Source organism: Artibeus jamaicensis, unplaced genomic scaffold (assembly GCF_021234435.1).
Source record: "Artibeus jamaicensis isolate MK-2021 breed Jamaican fruit bat unplaced genomic scaffold, CSHL_Jam_final contig_233, whole genome shotgun sequence".
NCBI lineage: Eukaryota > Metazoa > Chordata > Mammalia > Chiroptera > Phyllostomidae > Artibeus > Artibeus jamaicensis.
The window spans coordinates 17,098,378-17,119,249 of record NW_026521486.1 but is presented as its reverse complement, the minus strand read 5'-3'; the positions used below and the strand labels follow the sequence as shown (position 1 = coordinate 17,119,249).

Genomic DNA, 20,872 nt, shown 5'->3' with positions numbered 1-20,872 from the left:
CTCAGAAGATAATGAATGCTCTGAATGTCAATTCTATTTATTTGATAGTTACAAACCATGCCCTTTCTCAGAGTCTCCAGGCATGTGCATACTATCATCCACTGAAGCACTTCAAACAGATCGATCTACCATAAAACCAAAGTTAGCAGTTTAGAAATGAATAACTTACATTCTGACTTGGTGGTAGGGCAGTGTGAAAGCTATTCACATGGTACCCTAAAATTAGTAAAGGAGTTACAAAAAGGAGAACCTACCACCCCATTCTTTAGTCTGCCTATCCACTTAATCTACTCATTCATTCATTGATTCAACAAATACTTAGAGCATGTCTACTATACTGTAGTGCTGTTCTGGATGCATCAGGAAACAAAACATATACAGGTGCCAGTCCCTGTGGAGCTTACATTCTAGTGGGGGAGAGAGAGAACAATTAACAAGCATCATGAATAAGGAAATTATGTCCAAAGGTGATAAGTGCTATGAAAACAAAAGAGAAAGTACAGGAGGGTTGGAGATGCTGGAGTGTGTGTGTGCAGGCAGGACAGTGCGGTACTGACTATGGGGGCTAGGAGGAGCTTCATTCAGAAGGCAAGATTTGAACACAGATTTTAAGATGGTGAATGGGCTGTGCTGGCAACTAAGGGGGAGAGAATTCCAAGTAGAGGGACCAGGCAGAGCAAAGGGCCTCAGGACGGAGTGAGCCTGGAGCCTGTTCACAGAATAACAACGAAGCCAGTGGGGTTGGAGCAGCTTGTGCAGGCGGAGAGGACTGGGGAGCAGGTTAGAGAGGTAATTAGGGCTCAGAGAAGGTAAAGCTTTGAGAGCCTTCTAAGGACCTTGACTTTTATTTTGAGGGAAGTGGGGAGTCAGTGCAAGAATTTGAGCAGAGATGACATGATCTGGCTTACGTTTCGGCAAAATCAGTCTGGGTGCAGTGCTGAGAATAGTTAACAGGGAGTCAAGGCTGGGAGCAGGGAGGCCTGTTCAGAGGCTGTGGAAGTTATCCAGCGGAAAGAGGATGCAGCTTGGACGGGGTGCCAAAGTAGGCGTGGTGGGACGTGGTCAGATTTAGGATAAGTTCCTGAAACACAAAGTAAAATGGTCCTGTTCTGTAACAGACGGGGCATCTGTCAGCCTGATGGCTGCAGCTGTGTGGCACGGGTCTCAGCTTGAATGGAACTGTGTTCATCTATCCTGTGTGGGAATATCTGGATGACTGGCAGGCTAGGTTGGTCTTGGCTGGGTCTGTTTTCAAGGAGGAATCCATGGCCTCGGAAGACTCTTCTGCTCAAAGAAGGTGGTCAAGGCACATATGTATCTGATTCAAGGGACAATAGACAAGTGTCAGAGGGGAAGGGTGATTCTGAATAGATATCAGGATCAGGTGCATTGACTGGCCCCTGGCCCTGCTCCCATGAACCATGCCTTAAGAAGAAAAGGCATCAATAAAAGAATAGTTATCATGAAACATTTGGGGGACATTAGAAACAAAAGCAGTCAGCAGAATTGGCACCAGCAACTTCATCAGCAAGCAGATATGGTGCCATGTTGCAAACATCGGTGCCCTCGATATCGGCACCTGCAGTTGGCAATGCTGCTCACACTGGCAGGCTTCCGTGACATTGGCAGGACACTCAGTTGGCACTGGTTAAGGTACCCTTGATGGGAAGAGGGTGGGTGTTGTAGCCAGTAGCACGGACCTCAGTGCCTTTTCCTGATGCAGCCCCTGCAGTCATTAGTAACAGAACTGGTTCCCTTAGTGGGCATTAGCAGCACTGAGAGCACTTTTGGTAAATTCTGGTGGCATTATTTTAAGCTTTGGTGACAGGAGCCATCAACCACAATAAACTAAAGCACGAAAGGCAGAAAGGGGCAGATGTCACACGCTCAGCGAATGGTCTGGTTAATGGCACACACGTGATGTGAGACACCTAGAAAATCATGAGGAGGAACTACAGTAAGGTCTGGAATGTTCAAAGCAGTGTAATCCCACTCAGGAGCTCTGCCTGGAGTTCTAGAGAGCCGCGTTTATGTCCACAGTAAGGGAGTGACCTAGACTGTTTCACCACCTTGGGGGAGAGAAGAGCAGCCATAATTAACAATAGTTTGGCTCTTAGGAAAATGTTTCCAGGCTCATGGTTTCGTGGGTTTTGCATGTTTTTGGTTTTTCCTTCCTTCCTTCCTTCCTTCCTTCCTTCCTTCCTTCCTTCCTTCCTTCCTTCCTTCCTTCCTTCCTTCCTTCCTTCTTTCTTTCTTTCTTCTTTCTTTCCTTCCTTCCTTCCTTCCTTTCCCCCTTCCTTCCTTCCCCCTCCCTCCCTCCCTCCCTCCCTCCCTCCCTCCCTCCCTCCCTCCCTCCCTTCCTTCCTTCCTTCCTTCCTTCCTTCCTTCCTTCCTTCCTTCCTTCCTTCCTTCCTTCAGTTCAGAAGTTTTATTTGCCTTAGGCATCAAAGTGAATTTTTAGTTCTACTTAAGTGAATCCCAGTAGTCAGCTCTCACAATAATTTTAGTAGTTTCATTTACCTAATCCAACAAGTATTTTACAGCACAAATCATACATGTAATGCCATCCTATTGTATTGTAAACATGTAAAAGGGTCTAGGGTTCCCTCCTTCCAAGAATATGGAATTTCCTTGGGTATGCTTTTGAAATATATATAAATATAAGAAAATTGTTAAGTGCCAACATTTTTATAAGTTCTAGGAAAGAAAAGAAACTGAGTGGGCTGGAGAGATTTGAGAAGAGTTTCTTCTATAGTTTCTCTTGGGGTTGACATACTGGGAAGTGAATGGACACCTGTGAGAGTGTGTGTGTGTGCTGTTTGTATGTGAAAGTGAGCACGCGTGAGAAAGAGATGGGGAGAGAGAGAGTGACAGGGACAGAGAGAGACAGAGAAGAGGATGGATGGAAGGGCCTCAACTCCTTACTGTCTCTGGACGTGCAGGAGTACAGACAGCACGTTCTGTCTGAAGCAACTCCCTAAATGTTCTGTTTGGCTAAAAATAGCAATGAATTCTTTGAGATTGAGTTAAAGCGTCATCTAGTTATTTAGAAAACCTTCTTTGACCCTCATGTACTTAGCTCTGCCTCCTTTTATAGCTTTTTCCTCCCACAGCAGTTTAGTTTTTGACATATCTGTCTCTAAAATGTAGGTCAGAACTTCTTGATACAGGGACCAAGTCTTACCCATTTTTTGCATCCCCATCTCTGAACCCAGCATAGGGCCCAAGTGAACTGACTGATTGAATGTATGAACGAATCAGGGATTCAGCAATGAACATCTGGCACGTGGGTGTTTGCAGACATTCTACATCTGGAGTTGCACTAGTTCTCTCCCACCTGGCTCCCATCCTTGCTAAGATCTTGGGATGTAAGGTCAGCTGTTATTCTATGTATACATTAGTAGTATTTAGAAATGGGTTTTGTCAAAGGTGAACACTGGAAATGTTGATAAATGAGGACATAATTGAGTTCAAGAGGTGAGAGGCAGGACAATCAATCTTCTGCACATTTACTGCAATAATCTATTGTGCATTCATGGAACAAATTTTTGCATTTGAAAATTCCTATACTTCTTAGTATTAGAAAATTGTAAATATAGTATTTTCCCATTAGGCAGTGGCCGCAAGTACAGAAGGCACTGAGGGTTAAAACTAATGAGGCACTGAAGAAAAAGCTTGAACCAGTTGCGATTCTAGGATTCATGAATTTTAGCCTGAAAATTATTTAAATTGTATTTAGTTAGCATTTAGACTTCATGAATTCATAGAACAAGGAGAGCCAAAATGTATTTTCTCCTGGAGACATGAAAGAAAGGATCTGACAGTTTCCTGAGTACTAATTTTCTCTTATAAGAGCAGTGGCTACCTGTTAACTAAAAAAAAAAAAAAAAAAAAATGGAGCTGAACTTCTACTTACTAAAGTAGAAGAATGCCAGCTCTGTGGGAGACAGTGAAGAGGGCTAGTCATTTCCCAAAGGCACAAGCTTGCAGAGGCTATTCATAGAGAGCAGACACTGCAGGGACAGGGGCAGTGGAGGAAAGCAGCTCACAGCACGGACACCTGAGCTCAGCTGCCTGGGTTGAATCTTGTCTTTGCCGGCGACTCTCTGCGTGGCCTTAGGCAAGTTACGTAACTTTTATGTGCCTGAGTTTCTTCATCTGTAACCTAGAGCATTAAGTTTAAGATCTAAATGAGTTACGTTATAGCTAACCTGGTAAGACTTGGAACAGTGCCTGGCATGTAGTAAATTTGTTTGAGTGTTGACTATTTTAATATTGTCATAACTATGTATTACATTATAATATGGTGTCAGATGGGTACTAGACTGAATGGGGTGATACTTCATAAGTTATATAAACATCTAACCACTATGGTGAACACCTGAAACTAATATAATATTGTATGTTAACAGTAATTGAGAACATGAAATAAAAAACGAGTGTTGACACCTAACACAGGGGTTTGTCTGGCAGTAGCTTTCTGAGCATGCTCAGGAAGGCCTTGAGGGAATATGGATTTTAGGTCCACAGAAGATCAACCATCAGGTTAGAACTGAAAGCCAAAAGATGGAAATCTAAAGCCCCATTGATCATCAACAAAAAGAGTAATTACAAAGAAATACGATGTAATGAAAAAGTGCTTAGCTTAGGGGCAGGAATGATATTAACTCAGCCCATTGAAGCTGACTACAGGTATCTGCTTGGGCTTGAAGAATTTGACTCATTATCGCTTAAAGGGCAAAGTGATGGATGACATTCATAGCTGGACTGATGGCATTAGCTGTATTTCGGGAGATGGGTATTACAAATAAGAAAAAAAGGAGCATATCCATCAGTCTGAATAAGCTAAACAAATGCTCCCCACACCGAAGAAGTTTCAAAGGTGCACAGGGACAGTCTTTTGATTGACCTCTTCCTCTTCCAGAAACCTGTCTCTCAACAAAGGAGACCTTCCCTTCCATTCCACTTGCAAAGCTTGTGTTTTTACCTCTGTTATAGCTTTTCCATGCTTTGCTTTGTATTAAAATCACTAGACTATTGGTCAAACTTTCTCTGCTAGACTGGATCTCTTTGAAGGCAGCCACTGTGTGATTTCATCTTTTTTCTCCTTGCACTGTGTCTGAGACATAAGTAGATACTCAATGCACTTGTAAATATAGCTGAACAGAGAGGATTCTCACTTGAGTGCTTTTGATGAAAAATAAGAAATACAGCCAAATTATATTCACCCATTAAATGAGAACTTAATTGTAAAGGGAGGGAACAAGGGCTCATTCAAAATGGTGGAGATGTTTCAGAGCTTTTGTGCAAATCAACACATTCTGCTTTTCTATGAAATCACAATGCCGCTGGGGACTGAACGGAACTGTACTGTCCAGATCTGACCGCTCAGCTTTTCAGGTCACTTTCATTGCATTCTGTGCCCGTACATTTATAGAGCCCTTGCTGCTTGAAGTACTCCCTTCATTCCCACTCTTCTCCCACTTTCCTCTTTGTGTGGGCAGTTGATTAGATTACGTCTAAGACATGCAGACCTGCACCTCTAAGAGAGGACATCCTCTCATTATTATACTTGCTCATTTAATCTCTTAGCTAAGAAGATCTTAGCCATGATTTCAAACGACTTCTTTTCCAGTGCCTGATGGGTTAAACCATAATATCAATTGTATTAAAGATAATTTTGTGGCTGATAATCAGGTTTAAAATTTTTGCCTTTTTTATCTATTATCTGGAAAAGAAATATCTGTGAGTAACCCACTTGGAGAGGATGGAAAGCTCACTGAGCAATGTGGTCCTGGGCATTCTTAGTCTCAGGCTCTTTTAATTCAGTCATTGAAGGACTTTGGGTTATTTTTTTGGCCCAGGTAAAAGCGACATCAAAAATTCATTGAGCTTTGTTAATTCAGTGAGTGTTTATTGAACAAATACAAGTAGTTGTAACTAATACTTAGTCCTCGTAAGGGCCAGGCACTTCATATGCATTTTTAGGTTTATAGCTTACAATAACCTAATGTGGTAGGTTCCACTGTTATCTCCATTTTACAAATGAGGAAACAGAATTAGAGAATTTCAGTGACTTGTGCTTGGTAACACAAGTACTTGGTGGCTAACACAGGATTAAGTTATGTTAGATTATTTTTATTTTTAATTATTTTTAGAGAGAGGCAAAGGGAGGGAGAATGAGAGGGAGAGAAATATCAATGTGCATGAGAAACATTGATTGGTTGCCTCTTGTACATACCCCAGCCAGGACTGAACCTGCAATCCAGGCATGTGCCCACTAGAAATCGAACCAGCGACCTTTCTACTTGCAGGACGATGCCCACCCAACTAAGCCACACTGGTCAGGGCATAATTTCATAAAATATCTATTGAGTGAATAAATAAGAGACTCATTTTGCCTATTGTTTATGCATGAAGTAGTAATTTTCAGTTATACTTAATGGACTGAAGGAACCTCACTTTTTTCTTGGATTACCTTCAATCTTCTTTAAAATTTTTAATTAATGTACAGTACTTAGTACATAGTACATACAATGTGTCAAGGCTCATTTTAAGTGCTTTATAAATACTGACTCATTTAACTCTTACAGCAACCCTATGGGGTAGGTAAAATCAAACTCAGGGAGTCTGTTCATGTTCTCAACCATTACACCATGCTGCTTCCTGGCTAACTCTCATAAAAATGTCATCTCCATGGAGTTTAATGCTCACAAGATGTGTCTTCATTCTCTCCTACAAAATGCCCTTCCATCTTGCCCATCTTTCCTTCCTCTCCACCCAGATTAAAGAAGAAAATAAATAAGTGGTTTTAGTTCATGCCATTGTGTCTTTTCTTCTTTGAAACAGCAATGCCTACTGTTAGTGAAGCTTCTCTCAGGCCACATTCAAGGACGGGCAAGGGTTTGACCCCACTGGCCACTGGACAACTGACATGGTCTACATGTACCTTTTTCTCCCATGTCTGTCTCCTTCCTGCTTCTCCAGGGCCTTGAGACTCCTGCCACAGCCCTTCCCATCCTTGAGAAGGGAGGTTAGTGGTCTGTGGAGGTGGCAACAACTTCCCTTTAAAACCAAAACTTAAAAGGAACCAAAAATGGCTCTAGAACAACTCAGAGCCCCAGAACCGATAGACCTAAGTGAGGAAGAAATAGCCAGTCTTTCAGATGCACAGTTCAAAACACTGGTTATAAAGATCCTTACAGAACTGGTAGATTTTAGTCACAAATTAGAGAAACATATGGAAGCTAAATTAATTGAAATGAATGCTGATACAAAAGATACCAATAGTGATGGAAAGAAAATTGGGACTCAAATCAAGGGAGAGGACCAGACAGAAGAAAAAGATGATCAAGCAGAAAGGAATGAAGAAATAAGAATTCAGAAAAATGAGGAGAGGCTTGGGAAACTCCAGGACATCTTTAAACGTTCCAACATCCGAATTATAGGGGTACCAGAAGGGGGAAAAGGTACAACCACCAGTTGAAAAATTATTTGAACAAATAATAAAGGAGAATTTCCCCAAGATGGCAAAGGAAATAGACTTCCGAGAGATCCAGGAAGCTCGGAGAGTCCCGAGGAAGTTGGACCCGGGAAGGAACACACCAAGGCACATCATAATTACATTAGCCAAGATTAAAATGAAGGAGAGAATCCTAGAAGCAGCAAGAGCTAAGGGGACAGTCACCTACAAAGGAGTTCCCATCAGACTGTCAGCTGATTTCTCAAAAGAGACCTTACAGGCAAGAAGGGGCTGGACAGAGGTATTCCAAGTCATGAAAACCAAAGATCTACAACCAAGATTTCTCTACCCAGCAAAACTTTCATTTAGAATGGAAGGACAGATAAAGTGCTTCTCAGATAAGGTCAAATTCAAGGAGTTCATCATCACCAAGCCCTTACTATATGAAATGTTAAAGGGACTTACCTAAGAAAAAGAAGATAAAAAAGATGAACAGTGAAAGGACAGCAAACTCACAGTTATTAACAACCACACCTAAAACAAAAGCAAACTAAGAGGATAGCTAGATCAGGAGCAGAACCATAGAAATGAAGATCACAGGGAGGGTTAGCAACAGGGGAGTGGGAGGAGGGGGAAGGGGGGAGAAGGTACAGAAAATAAGTAGTATAGACAGTAGATAGAAAATAGATAGGGGGGAGGGTAAGAATAGTAGGGGGAAATACAGAATCTAAAGAATTTGAGACACATGTTCATGAACTAAAGGGGGAAATGGTGGGGGGGGGGGTATGCAGGGTGGAGGGGAAGGGAGGGGGGGAATAGAGCAAATGTAATGGCATAATCAATTAAAAAAAAAAAAAGGAAGCCCGATTTTATAAACAGTTCCTCCTTTTGCATGACTAAATTGCCATTTGGTCCTTTCCTGTCCTCTTACAGTTTTTCTCACAAATACACAAGCATCCTCAGAGCCGTGAGTCTGACATAGCACAACATCCCCTCAGGAGGCAACTGTCACGAGCAGAGACACCTGGGATTTCATTTCTGCTCTGTCGCTAAGGGACAATCTGTCTTGGGGCAGGTCATTGGATATGACCTGGATTTGGTTTCATCATTTGTCAAACGACTCAGGTGAGAGGAGGACTTTTAAGGTCCTTTCCAGCTCTACACTGTGCCTTTCTTGGTACAATTACTTACAGAAGTGCTCAGATATCTAAATTTCTTTACTCTTCCTACTGATTGAAGTATTGCTCCAAGGGAGCCACTGTTCTTTACTAAATGGGGGTAAACTTTTCAAAGTTGAAGGATGACAGCTGCTGTGGATTGTAATAGATCAGAACCAAGTTACCTGCAGGATTCCTCCCTATTTCTCTGTACATATTCAGGGGAAATAATGAGTAAACCAATATTTCAGCCTTCTGGTCTATATAATAAACTAATACAAGATAAATTCATTTAAAATAAAACACTGAAAATCCTCCCTCTTTCATTGAGGAAGAAGGCAGCAGCCCTCTTGCTTTCTGATATCGCATAAAACCTGGGGACAGAGCATTGGCAAGTACAAGGGCACTGCATCAATTTCACACCTGGCTGTTGTTTGGATAACTATTCATCTCAAACACCTAGAGCTATTTTGTGTGGGCCGGATTTTGTCACTCCAAAGAACCCAAAGAATGTTATAGGAACTGGCTATTCCTTCCACCAATATACACTTGAAAAACAGACTAGTTATTGGTCTCCACTTTGTAAACAGAAAGCATGAGACATGGGGAAGATGTCACTCTGGGAAAATGCAGGCCTCTAGGATTGTGGGTGTTATATTTCTGAAGGACCTGTCTTCTTCCTTTCTAAAACATTTAAATATAAAGGTGCTCGGCTGGGAAATGTCTTTGGGAGTACTAACCCTGACCAATTCAGGGTTGACCTCTAATCTGCATTCTTGTTTGGCCCAGTCCAGTTTAATAAACATTAAGTGAGCATTACTATGTCCAGGTACTGAGTACTTCATGCTTAGGAAACAAAGATGAATGTGATGAAGATCTTAATCTTGAGTGAGAGAGACAATCTAGTTAATTGGCAATTTGATAGGATGTAAAGGGAGCACAGAAGAGTTATAGCAGCAATGTAGCCTACGCAGAGAATATTATACAATGTTTCTCCAAGGAGTACATCTTAAGGAATGAATAGGAGTCACCCATTTGAAAAAAGGCAGCAGGTGAAGCACAGAAAGGAGAAGGGTTTTCTGGCACGGAATGGCTGACTTCCCAGGAATTCTGTTACCTCTTCCTGGGAAGGCAGACTACATGTCTTTGCTCTCCTCGCAGTTTAGTGAGCGTCATGCAGCTGAGTCCTGGTGAATCAAGCGTGGTCTAAACCGAGTGATGCACTTCCACGCCTGGCAACAGACCCTCCGGGGTTCTGAGCTCTTCTCTATCCTGCCTTTATGAAGCCCTCAGTGAACTCTGAGATGGGAGAGCCACATGAACAAAGAAGCCTGGATCCCTGAGTCACCGATTGGAGGAGAGCTGCCTGACCCCTCACTGGATTTAGTGTAAGTGAGAAAAAAATGGAATAGTGTTAAGCCACTGAAGTTTTATAGTTGTTTGTTATAGCAGCTGGAGTTTATTACCTGATTGTAGAGTGTGCCAGGCTAAGGGAGAATAATAAAAAAGATCTGAAAGACTTGTTGTCACTTCAAAATTTATATACCCTAAATTATCTAAGCTTTTTTACCTTAAGGTCAATTACTCTTCTGTCCTTCCCTACTCTCCAATGGCACCAACATGTCCCCAGAAAAACAAGTAATCTTTTCCACTGATCTAAATGATCTAAGTGAGCATATCTGTTTGTCCCAGAACCACGAGACATTTTTCAGAACAGAATAAAGCTTGAAAGGACTCCAGGAACACTGCGGCTCATCTCATCAAAGACTACATGTACAGGAAGGGGAATGTCCGATGCGCTCAGTTAGACTGTGTGTCCAATCGTGTATTAACTCTAGGTTAAATCCCTCATCTTAATGGTGGTACGCGTGTGTGAGATTTTGTTTGTGAGTATATCTCTAATTAGATGTTCACAGGGTGGTAGGTCTACATTGCGTGGCTCTAAGTTAAAGATACCAGATGGTGAAAAGCAAGAAATGTGAGTAAAAACAATGAGGGTAGATGGAAAGTGAGGGATGGCATGAGAGAATGAAAAGTTACCTTGTCAGGAAGTACCCTGAGAGCATCTGTGCCTGAAGACTACATTTCATCATTGCCCTTTTGAAAAATAGTAGAAATAGGAGTAAGTCTCTATCATTTTTCTAAGTGACAGGGAAATAAGACTGAATCTTCTTTTCTAGACTCTTAAAGGAATGACATTGAGCGTCCCCTTGCCCCCTAAAGCTAGCACACATCTTCACCAGCCATCAGGACTAGAATTAACTAACATCTGAGTTGGAAGGACACTGGAAGAAGCAGAGTCTTTAGGAATATTGCCTTGAACAGGAAGCCATATTGAGATAATGCCACTTTTGTAATACTCCCATTGAACTCTGAAATAATTTGTGGTCCCATTATACTGAGACTTTCACTTCTTTTCCTCTGTGACACAGGGGTAGCAGAGTGACAGCCATGCCCAAATCTGGTCCCCAACGTTTTGCTTTATTATAAAGTGTTTGGAAACAAAGGCAGCCTTTTTTTGAGGGCAAGTTTGTGCTCTTCAGTCCGCCAGTCTCCACCACTCCCTGTTATCTTGCCTTTAACAATGCTTGCATTCCCAACCCCTGCCAGTGTGTCTTTAGATCCCTGCTCACAGCTTTGGTCTGGGTTAACTGTCGTCTTTATTTGCTCTAATCAGATCTAAAGTTAAATAGTCCCCCTTTTTTTCTCACTTTGTTAGCTTTTTAAAATGTATTTTCTTTGCTAACATCCTTAAAGCCTTGTCCAATATACTTTGATTAATTTACTTCCCTAATATGGATGGAAATGTGCTATTTTCAGTAATGAGGCACCAATGAGGAAAAAACATGTTTATAATTTTTTGTGTGTTTTATGAAATTATTTGTGTGAAATACTTAGCCTGGTGGTGTTCAGATCATGAAGGCTTTATGTGCAATTGACACATCTCTAACATGTCTAATTCCTGTATGATTGTATCATATCAAGCTACCTTATATATCATTCTACAGACTAGAGGCATGTGCCTCTTTTGTGAGTGATGTCAAATGTGGCTCCTGAATTATCTAAATATGAATGATGCAGTCCCATGAAGATGGACCATGGAAATGAGATGCTTTTGCTGTTGCTGTTGTTAATGGGTTATTCCAGTGTAACCACAAATGTAGACAGTGGCAAACCTCTGAGGTTATCCCCAATGATCCCACCTGCTGGCACTCGCATCCTATGCAAACCCCTTCTGTTGTGTGGGAGTGGGTCTACTGACTCGATTCTCATAAATAAAATATGAGAAAGAATAGTTCTTATCTCAGGAAGAAAATGGTTTTTCTTTCTTTACTTTTCTCTCGGTATGAGAAGATGGCTGTTAGCTGAACCTATAGTGATAATCATTTCACAATATATTTAAGTCAAACCATCATGCTGTACAGTTTACATTTACATAGTGATGTATGTCAATTATTTGTCAGTAAAACTAGAAAGAAGAGAATAAAAGAACGGATGGGATGTTGTGAAAGACAGTGACTTCCATCTTGCTGGCGCCCTCTGGCTCTCTCTCTTGCTTGTGCTGCTGAAGCCCGATGCCTGTTGTGAGATGCTTTAAGAGGAGGCCCATGTGACACTGGACTGAGGGAGGCCTCCAGCCAACAGCTCGTGAGGTACCGAGAGGTCGGTCCAAAAGGCCCCATGGAACAGAATCCTGCTACATCCATATGAGTGACCTGGAAAGTGGTTTCTTTCCAGTCGAGTCTTGAGGGAACTGTAGCTCTGATAGAGACCCAGAGCCTGAGAACCCAGCTAAGCTCTGCCTGGATTCCTGACACACAGAAACTGTGAAATAACAAATCTTTTTATTAAATACCATCAAGATTTGGGGGTAATTTGTTCAGCAATAGATAACAAACATAGGATACTGTTTTTCTACTGGAATAACAAATAACTTATAAAAAACTAATATCTCAAACTGAGAATTAGAAGGGGGGTAATTTAATCCAATCAGAGGTGTTCAGTGAAAAAAATAAATAAAACTATGTGGCCATCAAAGATTGGTTATGTTGAACTGCACTAAGAAATAAGAGGCAGCTAAAATGCAGGTGTTTATTATGCAGTAAAGTGGAACTAGAGTGGCAATGACCAAAACAATGCATACCAGAAACTGTACTATGACCAGGAATCCTGTGAGGACACCATTCAGTAGTCATCAAATATTTTTGAGTTTGAGCTTTGAGGAACTGCAACGATTAACTGAAGAGAATGAATAGGCAAGGAGAGAAAATATCAGAGAGACAGGAAGACACCAGGTATTGTGGAAGCCCAAAGAAGTCAGTGTTGACAGGCAACAAGAGTATCAGAATCTACCAAACACAAAGCGAGGTAAAGGTGTAACAGTGGAGAATTGTAACCCACCCCACCATTCTTTTGACATTGTTTCTGTAAATGCTGACTCTGATTAATATGCAGCTTGAAGATAGACAACACATTTATATAAGAATCCCAGGAACTAACTTCAAAAAATATAGACTCTGACCTTCAGGCATCCCAGCTCTGGAAGATTTGCTGACCTTCAGCCATAAAACCAGGATGACACACACCAGACCATCACTTGACTAGTTTTGAGGTCCTTATTGGAAGGGACTGTGCTGGTCTGCAGGTACAGAACTTTTCAACACCCACCCCTTGATCTCTTTGTTCTTCTCTCCCACTCCCTCCTTATAAAAACCTCTGCCTGCACTGAGATGTTAACATGGGCTTTGAGAAGAGAGTCCCCCATCTTCTCAGGGGACTGGCACTTGAATAAATCACTTTCCTTTTCACAAGCACCTGTCTCCTGAATTTGGCTTTGGTTATGGCAAGCAGCCAGAACTGGGTTTGGTTACAAAGGTGAAAAGGGGCTTATGAATTTCTTCTCTGCTGGTCACTGGTGACCTTAGCACTAGTTGGGTGGTGTGGCAGCCAAGGAACTAGTTCGACTCAAGTAGATGAAAACCTAAGTGGGCGGAAAGGAGGATAGTGAGGAGACAACTTGCTGCCAAGTATTTAGACAACTACTCAATAATTCCAAAAGATAGTATAAAACAGGAAAATATTAGAAAAGGAAATGCTGAAGAATGAAGTGAGCATGTGACCTTGAAGTTGCTAGGATGTTGAAATACATTTTCAGTTCAGGATGAGAGCTATTAAGAGAGCAGATAAATATGGGCCTGGATGTGAAATCCCACAAACCTTCAAAATGAATACCCTCTTGAGTTCCTGACCTCCAGCTGTTATACTGTCAAAAGACAAAAGAGATTATGACCTTTTAAAAAAGATTTTAAAGGATTAGCCAAAGACCTGGCCACAGAGAATTCTTATCTGGTAAAAGGTAAATTATATGTTGCAAATAAGTAATCAGATAATTTCCCTGGGTCAAAGGGACAGAGAAAAGCCCATTATGCTTGCAGTTACTCAGAGAGTAAAAAATAAGCCATCTTCTCATGGGACTTTTGGTATGTTACTTTTCTTAAAAAGTGAGAAGAGTGAAGTTTGATCTTCAGGAGTCCAGGGAAACTTTTAGACATAAAGACTGAGTTGAGGGTGGTTGAAAGAAGTGGATGCAGGGTGAAAATTGACATTAAGCACTGCTACTAAAGGTTAAGTATTGCAAAAGACAAAGGGAAAGAATGGATGGAGAGGGAATTAATGTGCTTATTGTTGTAAAGGTGTCTATCCTTACAACATATCGAGTGCCTTCTACATGTTCAATGTATCCAGTGTACTTGAGGATATGCAGATCTTCACAGTGGTATTTCAATATGAAAAGGGCATATTACAGCACAACCATTCTTACCAAAGAAATAAACTTCTGTCTTTGAAACTTGAAATAATAAATACATCTAAAGCATGAAACACATGCTTTGAAGTGTGCTAACAGATCAAGATTGCACTTAGAAAATCACCTTTTCTCTGTTAAGGAACAATCTCCCCGGTTCCAAAATACAATATGTTAATTAAAGGATCTCAGGTAGCAATCACAGAATATTTTCCACGACAGACAAAGAACATGTGTACTCTGAAGACCCAAAGTGCACAGACAAAATGAGAAGGCATTTTGTCCTTTTCCTGGCAGTGCAAAGTCAGAGTGAGTGCAAATGAATGTGCTGGCAGTAAAATTACGCTATTAACCATCTGAAGATTGGGCTCATTACCTGAGAAAGCAAAGCATCAATTTGTAGCACTGTAACATTCTGTTTGTGCTGCTGAGCACGTGTCTGAATGTTTTCATCTGTTCCCTGTGCATCTGGGTGCATGTGAGCACTTTGCACCAGCTTCCTGATGAAAGCTTAATTTTGTATTGTTTCCATTACATTGTTTTTCTCTAATGGGAATGATATTCAGTCTTATGAGTAAACACTTGGTTTATTCTCCCACTAATTCTATGTTCGAGTTCTTTTGTTTCACATCAAATGGCATGTATAGGCTTACAGATATATTTTTACATTGAGGCACTCTTTGATTTAAAAAAATTACATTTGAATAACATGGGGGGAAAATATCCATTTACTCAATCGATCATTCTTTCATTCTTTTAATGTGTAAGCACAATGGAAAATTCAAGGATGGGTGTGACATTGTTTCTGCCCTCAGGATGCTTTTAATAATATTATCAGTACCTTCAGACAGAACAAGTATAGAGCTATCAAATCTCAGAGGAAAGAGAGAGCATCGTATTCCTTCATTCCACAATATTGTTGACCACCTACTCTGCGCCAGGCACCGTTCCAGGAAGTGGGTGTGTGGAAGGAAGTATGACAGTCACGGTCCCTGACCTTCTGGACCTGGCATCCTTGGGGAGAAATGGAAAATAAGAAAGACGACAAGCAAATAATATAACTTGGGCAGCCATAAGTGCTATGGAGGAAAAACTGAAGAAGGACAATACAAAGCACAGTGATTATGAGCAAGGAGTGTGGCTTTGAGCTCATGAGGCCTCTGTGAGGAGGTGGTGGCTGAATACAGATGCAATAACGCATAGAAGCAAATGACTAAAGATCTGAAGTTAAGGCTTCCTAGGCAGAGACCAATGTGGAAAGACCTTGAGGCAAAATGGGCTTGGCATGTTTGGGAACAACACACACATGACCAGAGGGCAGGAGAAGGGGAGAGATGAGGTCATAGGTGTGGGAAGGGGCCAGATGTTATTGAGTTTGGTAGGCCATTGGAGATTTTGAGCAGACTGTGGCCTGTGGCATGATTGTTCTGATGCTGTGTAGAAACTCAGCTGGGGCATAAATGAAGCACCCATGAACTGCCCAGGCTAGAGAGAACCAAGGAAAGATGGACCCAAGTAGCCTAACCTAGAGGTGACAGATTAGAATCTAGTGTAGTCCAGTTAGAGGCAGTTGGTTTGAAGCAGAGGGATAATTACCAAGGTGGTGAGAGGCAGTTCCACTTCGGCAGAAGTTTCACAAAGGAGGTGATATGGAACTATTTGAGCTGAACCTCAGTGATGGGCAGCGCTGTGACAAGGGGGGCAGTTGTTCATTGATTTTTGTATTGAGTGCCTACCATGGGCTGGGCACTGGTTGGGGCGCTGGGGATATAGTAGTGCAGAGCCCTTGCTCACAATAAGGAGAAAACTTGCCAAGAAAGTAATGTTTTAAGTAAGGGTACAAAAGTAGTGAGGTAAACAATACACATAAGAATTACTTCTAGAATTACTTCTAAGGATGCTTTATTTTTTTCCTTTTAGTGTAGAAAACTGTATGATTAAACTCCTTTGCATGCTCGGCTCACCTTGATTTTGCAAAAGTGTAAAGTTTCTATCAGTAGAAACTCAGTTGATTGTCAGTTGGCAAATTTCATCAGATCACTTCCTTAGAACAGTAGTTAATATTTATCTTTCCCATTCTGCTACCTTGCCTCAAAGCTGCCCACCCCACCCGAATCTTTCCCCAGATGGGTGACCCCACTTTGACTTTCCCTCCTCCTAATTCCTATTGTATACTTCTTCAGAATTAACCAACCTAAAGCATTCCAGTCATGTCTGCTCCCCAGTGCTTACAGAATACATTTCCAGCTCCTTAGTCTGACACCAACAGACCCAACCTACATTTTCTGTTTTATCTCTAACTTTACTCTCCAACTGTTTTTGATAAAGTTGGATTTTTCTTCTTTTTTGAAAAGTTATCTTTCAAATTGTGCTGAAAAATATCACAAAACCTAAAATTTTCCACCTTAACCATATTTACATGTACAGTTTAGTGGCATTAAGTACATTCACATCGTTGTGTGAACTCCATCGGATTTTAAGTCACACAGTATCATTATTCCCCTAATGCTTCTGGCAATTTGTTGCCTGGCCCTACCTGTATTCCTATGCTTTCTGCTGGCCCCTGAAATGCCTTTTCCTTGCATTACCAATTAAAATCCTTCCGTCTGGAAGACCAGTGCTCAGATCCTACCTCTTGCTTTAGGCTCCTATGAAACCTTATCTGGACACAGAGGGTCAACTCTGTTGCTAGGTAACATACTGCTTACAAAAGGCATCTGGACTGGGAAGATTTATACATGAACTATAAATACCTGATGGGGCTGGTGGACTTCCGGAATAATGACTCCTGTAATTAGGCAGGTCCCTTGTCCCTGGAGGCTAAGCCTCTGGAGTTTTTGCAAGAGATCGAGAGCAGGATGACAGCTAGGGGTTAGGGGATGTTACAGAGTTGAGGCATTGAGAAAAAAGGCAAAAGGACTCATGGATAACAGCATGGTGGTTGCTGGGGGGAGAGGTGTATAAGGAGATTAAATAGTAATGAAAAAATACAATAAAGATTATGTTAAAAAAAGAGATAGTGCTTCTTACTGATCATGAGGTTTCTAATCCAGGAATATTTCTAAATCCACCCAATATTGATCTTTCCCTCTTGTGCCCAAAGGGCCTGGACCAGTGTTTGTACTGAATAAGAATCCCATTGAAGAGAGACTCTGTAGTTGCCCTGCTGGCTAGTGGAGCTTCCTGTATTGCATCTTCATAGGTAAAATCTAAAGCTGAGTATACCCCATAGCAGTCTTGTGATGCTGTGTACTTGAACCTAAGAAGACATGCTTTGGGGGTAGCATCAATCTATAGACAGGTTGTCCTAAATACCAACACCCCTTGTATATCTGGACTTCAATCACAGTGATGTACTTAGGGTGAGGGCACCAAAGTGTTGCTCACCTTTGGAAGAAGCTGGATTGCCTGTAGAATTCTTTGTCTATGCCCAGAATTAAGGATTCCAATTTCCAATAAATCCTGATCTTCCATAACATTGCTTCCCTGAAACAAAGCCAGAAATGTTATAGGTTAAATCGAGAACTTTTATTATGGCAAATAATGATTTATTTAATACAGAGACAAATAGCTAACATGTGACATGAGTTTTATAGACAAACATGAAGTCATTTTTCTGTGAGGGTGAGGTTAGAGGAGGTCCCCCATGTTGAAAGCTCTGGGAAAACTTTCTTTCCCTCACCAAGACTCTCCTGGCTTACTATTTCCGATTGGATTTTCTGCACAAGGGATTCATTCCAAAGATTTAAAACTCTGTCCCTTTAAAAATGTAAATTCTTCTAGGAAGTGTTGCCATTTAGAACTATCAGCGACCTATACATTGATGGGAATGAATCAGTTTTGTCCCCCCCCCCCCAGAAAAATAGATACTGTGAGCAGATGGAAAAATTGCATATACAAGGCAAGTTAAAGTGCGAACTAATCTTAAAATATTGAATACCAGACACCTGGTCAAGACGTGGGAATAGAACAGTGAATAAGACGCAGGCCCCTGCCCACAGCTGTCTTTATTCCTAGTGCAGTGATGGAAACAGCCTGTTCGAAGGCAGTTGGAATAAATGTGCTATGACAGTGACACATACTGGAGAGCCTGGAGGGATCAGGGGAATGATTCAGAGGAGATGATGTCTAATCAGGTATCTGAAGGATGGTGAGGACTTGGCATTCCAAAGAGAAAAGACAGGGGAGAGATTATGGTCCTATGGCTAAGAAAGAACAGAGTGTCCTTGGAAGCATCAAGTTCTGGGATAAGTTGAAGAGAGGAGCAAAAGGTCATAGTGGAAAGGTCAGTCAAGGCCGGACATACAGACACTGCATGGCATGCGGAGGAATGCAGCCCTCATCCTGCCCAGGTGGGGATCCATGGACAGATTTTAAGGAATTGCATCATGAGATCCCAAATTTAGAAAGATCACTTTGGTTTCTGTGGCTGGGCCTCGATTTGCTTACCTATAAAATGATGAAGTTGAGCTACACAGTCTGCAAGGACAAGCCAGTCCTGAAATTCTCTGATGTCACTGACTTTTTTTACACTTCTGATTAATGTATAAAATTTTATAGAATGCTTATTTTTTGTCTTTTGGGGTTTGTAAGCTAGTTTCTCTTTAAATTGAGGCGTCTACAGAAAAGTTCAAAAATTCAGATCACTATTTTTTTTTGACAAATCAAACTCTTTTGTCTTAATGTGTAACACAAAAACACAAATAGAAATTAAAGAATTTGTGGAGGTGGGTACTTATGAACATTTACAGCAGAAGAAAATGAGTTGGACAGGCCAACCCAGGGGGCTGGGAGACCATTAGGAGGCCACTGCAGTTGTTTTAGAGGATGTGGGACTAGACTGAGGTAGTGATCATGGGAGACAGAAAGAAGTAAGCGGACTTGAACACTAGCAAGAGGCATGACTTGTTGAATATGTGGAATGACGGAGATGAGCAGAATGCATGTTGCTTCCAGGCTTGGGCAAGAGGGTGGTTCACGGTGGCTTTTCTTGAGCTGATAAAGGAGAGAGGGCCAGTCTTGTGTGCTGCAAAATGAGGCTAACATCTTTCCCTGGACAGGGACAGAATAGATGGATGTAAACAATGTAATGTTAGGCTACATTATAAATGGATCAATGACTGGTCTTAGAAAAATGGAGGCCATTAGAATTGTGCCATAGCCAGGGATTTAACATGGACATCTACCTACTCCTAGTGTCATTCCTATGCTTAAGCGACCCCGGAGTTCCTGGAGGAGGCCGAGAGATCCAGGTACATAGCAGCTTGATAATGAAAAGCCTAATGAAAAACAAATAAAACCAGTCTTGGCAATACGCCATAGGAAACACTGCTCTCAAGAAATTACTCAGTGCACACAGCAGAGCATGGCTCAGAATACAAATGACTTCATTTTGAAATGGCGTTATTATTTTCAGAAATGGACTACTGTGCCATAAGCGGGATATATGGAACAACTCACATTTGACTTTTACGCTTTGAGGGATTTTCCAAAAGGAGTTACCCAGCTCTTAAAACAAAAAAATAGTAACAAAAACCCTTTGGCGCCTTTATGTTTTAGAAAATGACCAGGTTTTCCATGGACTATATCACCAGCCTTCAAGTTCAGCTCAGAAAATATAGAACCTGGTTTCTTTGTACAGATGCAAGGCACACCAGGATCCTATAGTCTGAACTAGCTACTACCTAGAGGTAATCCCGAAAACTTGATTTCAGGGTTTGAATACTGAAACGATTGGAAGAATTGAGAATTTAAAGACCACTTTTCTGTCTCTTACCTACCAATATACCATCTTCTTTATCTTCAGTAAGAGAGGAATCTTTCAGAAGAACTGAGGGGAAGTTAGACTTCTCCTTGGGTCAAATTTCTTAGCACACAGAATAATTACCAAGCATTTTTGGAAAATGAGTGAAAATGATGGGAGCAAAATGCAAATGGTAAGAACGTGCCTGGGGGAGATGGTACTAATTGTAGAAATGTAAAGAAAATGATTCACTGCCCCGATGAGACATGTTACAAATTTTCTATTTTTGCTCTTATTTTAATACCTAGGGTTACCAAAAATATCCTGGTCCATCACCTAGCCAGTCTTTTGTTCAAAACAGCACCAGGCTTGGAATCTGAAGATGCGGATCTGAGTCTTGTCTGCGTAAACTTTAAGTCATTTATTGCTTGTGAGCCTCTTGTTCTGCCCATAAAATGAAGCACCTTAGTGAACATCCTTCCAGTTCTAAATGCCATGATTTCAGTAACGTCCAACTTTTGATGAGTATCATTGGATATAAGAATAGGTTGTATAATTTGAAGTTACATTTTATTGTTTTAAAACTTGTAACCTAAAGTTAGCTTCAAGAAGTAATTATAGAGAAGTGCAAGAATACATTTATTTTGACAAATTCATCTCAGTATGAGGAACTTACAAAATTTTTTATTAGGCAATGAGAGAATACT

General features: G+C 41.2%; 1 protein-coding gene across 7 annotated transcripts in view; it reads right to left on the bottom strand.

The window, feature by feature from the left end:
- ANKS1B (ankyrin repeat and sterile alpha motif domain containing 1B) overlaps positions 1-20,872 on the bottom strand; it is an 830,526-nt gene that overhangs the window by 259,065 nt on the left and 550,589 nt on the right. For all 7 annotated transcript variants that reach the window (XM_037160668.2, XM_037160669.2, XM_037160670.2 and 4 more), the window contains one exon: positions 17,810-17,908. In XM_037160668.2, the coding sequence (XP_037016563.1) occupies positions 17,810-17,908 (99 nt within the window). The remainder of the gene's footprint in view (positions 1-17,809; positions 17,909-20,872) is intronic.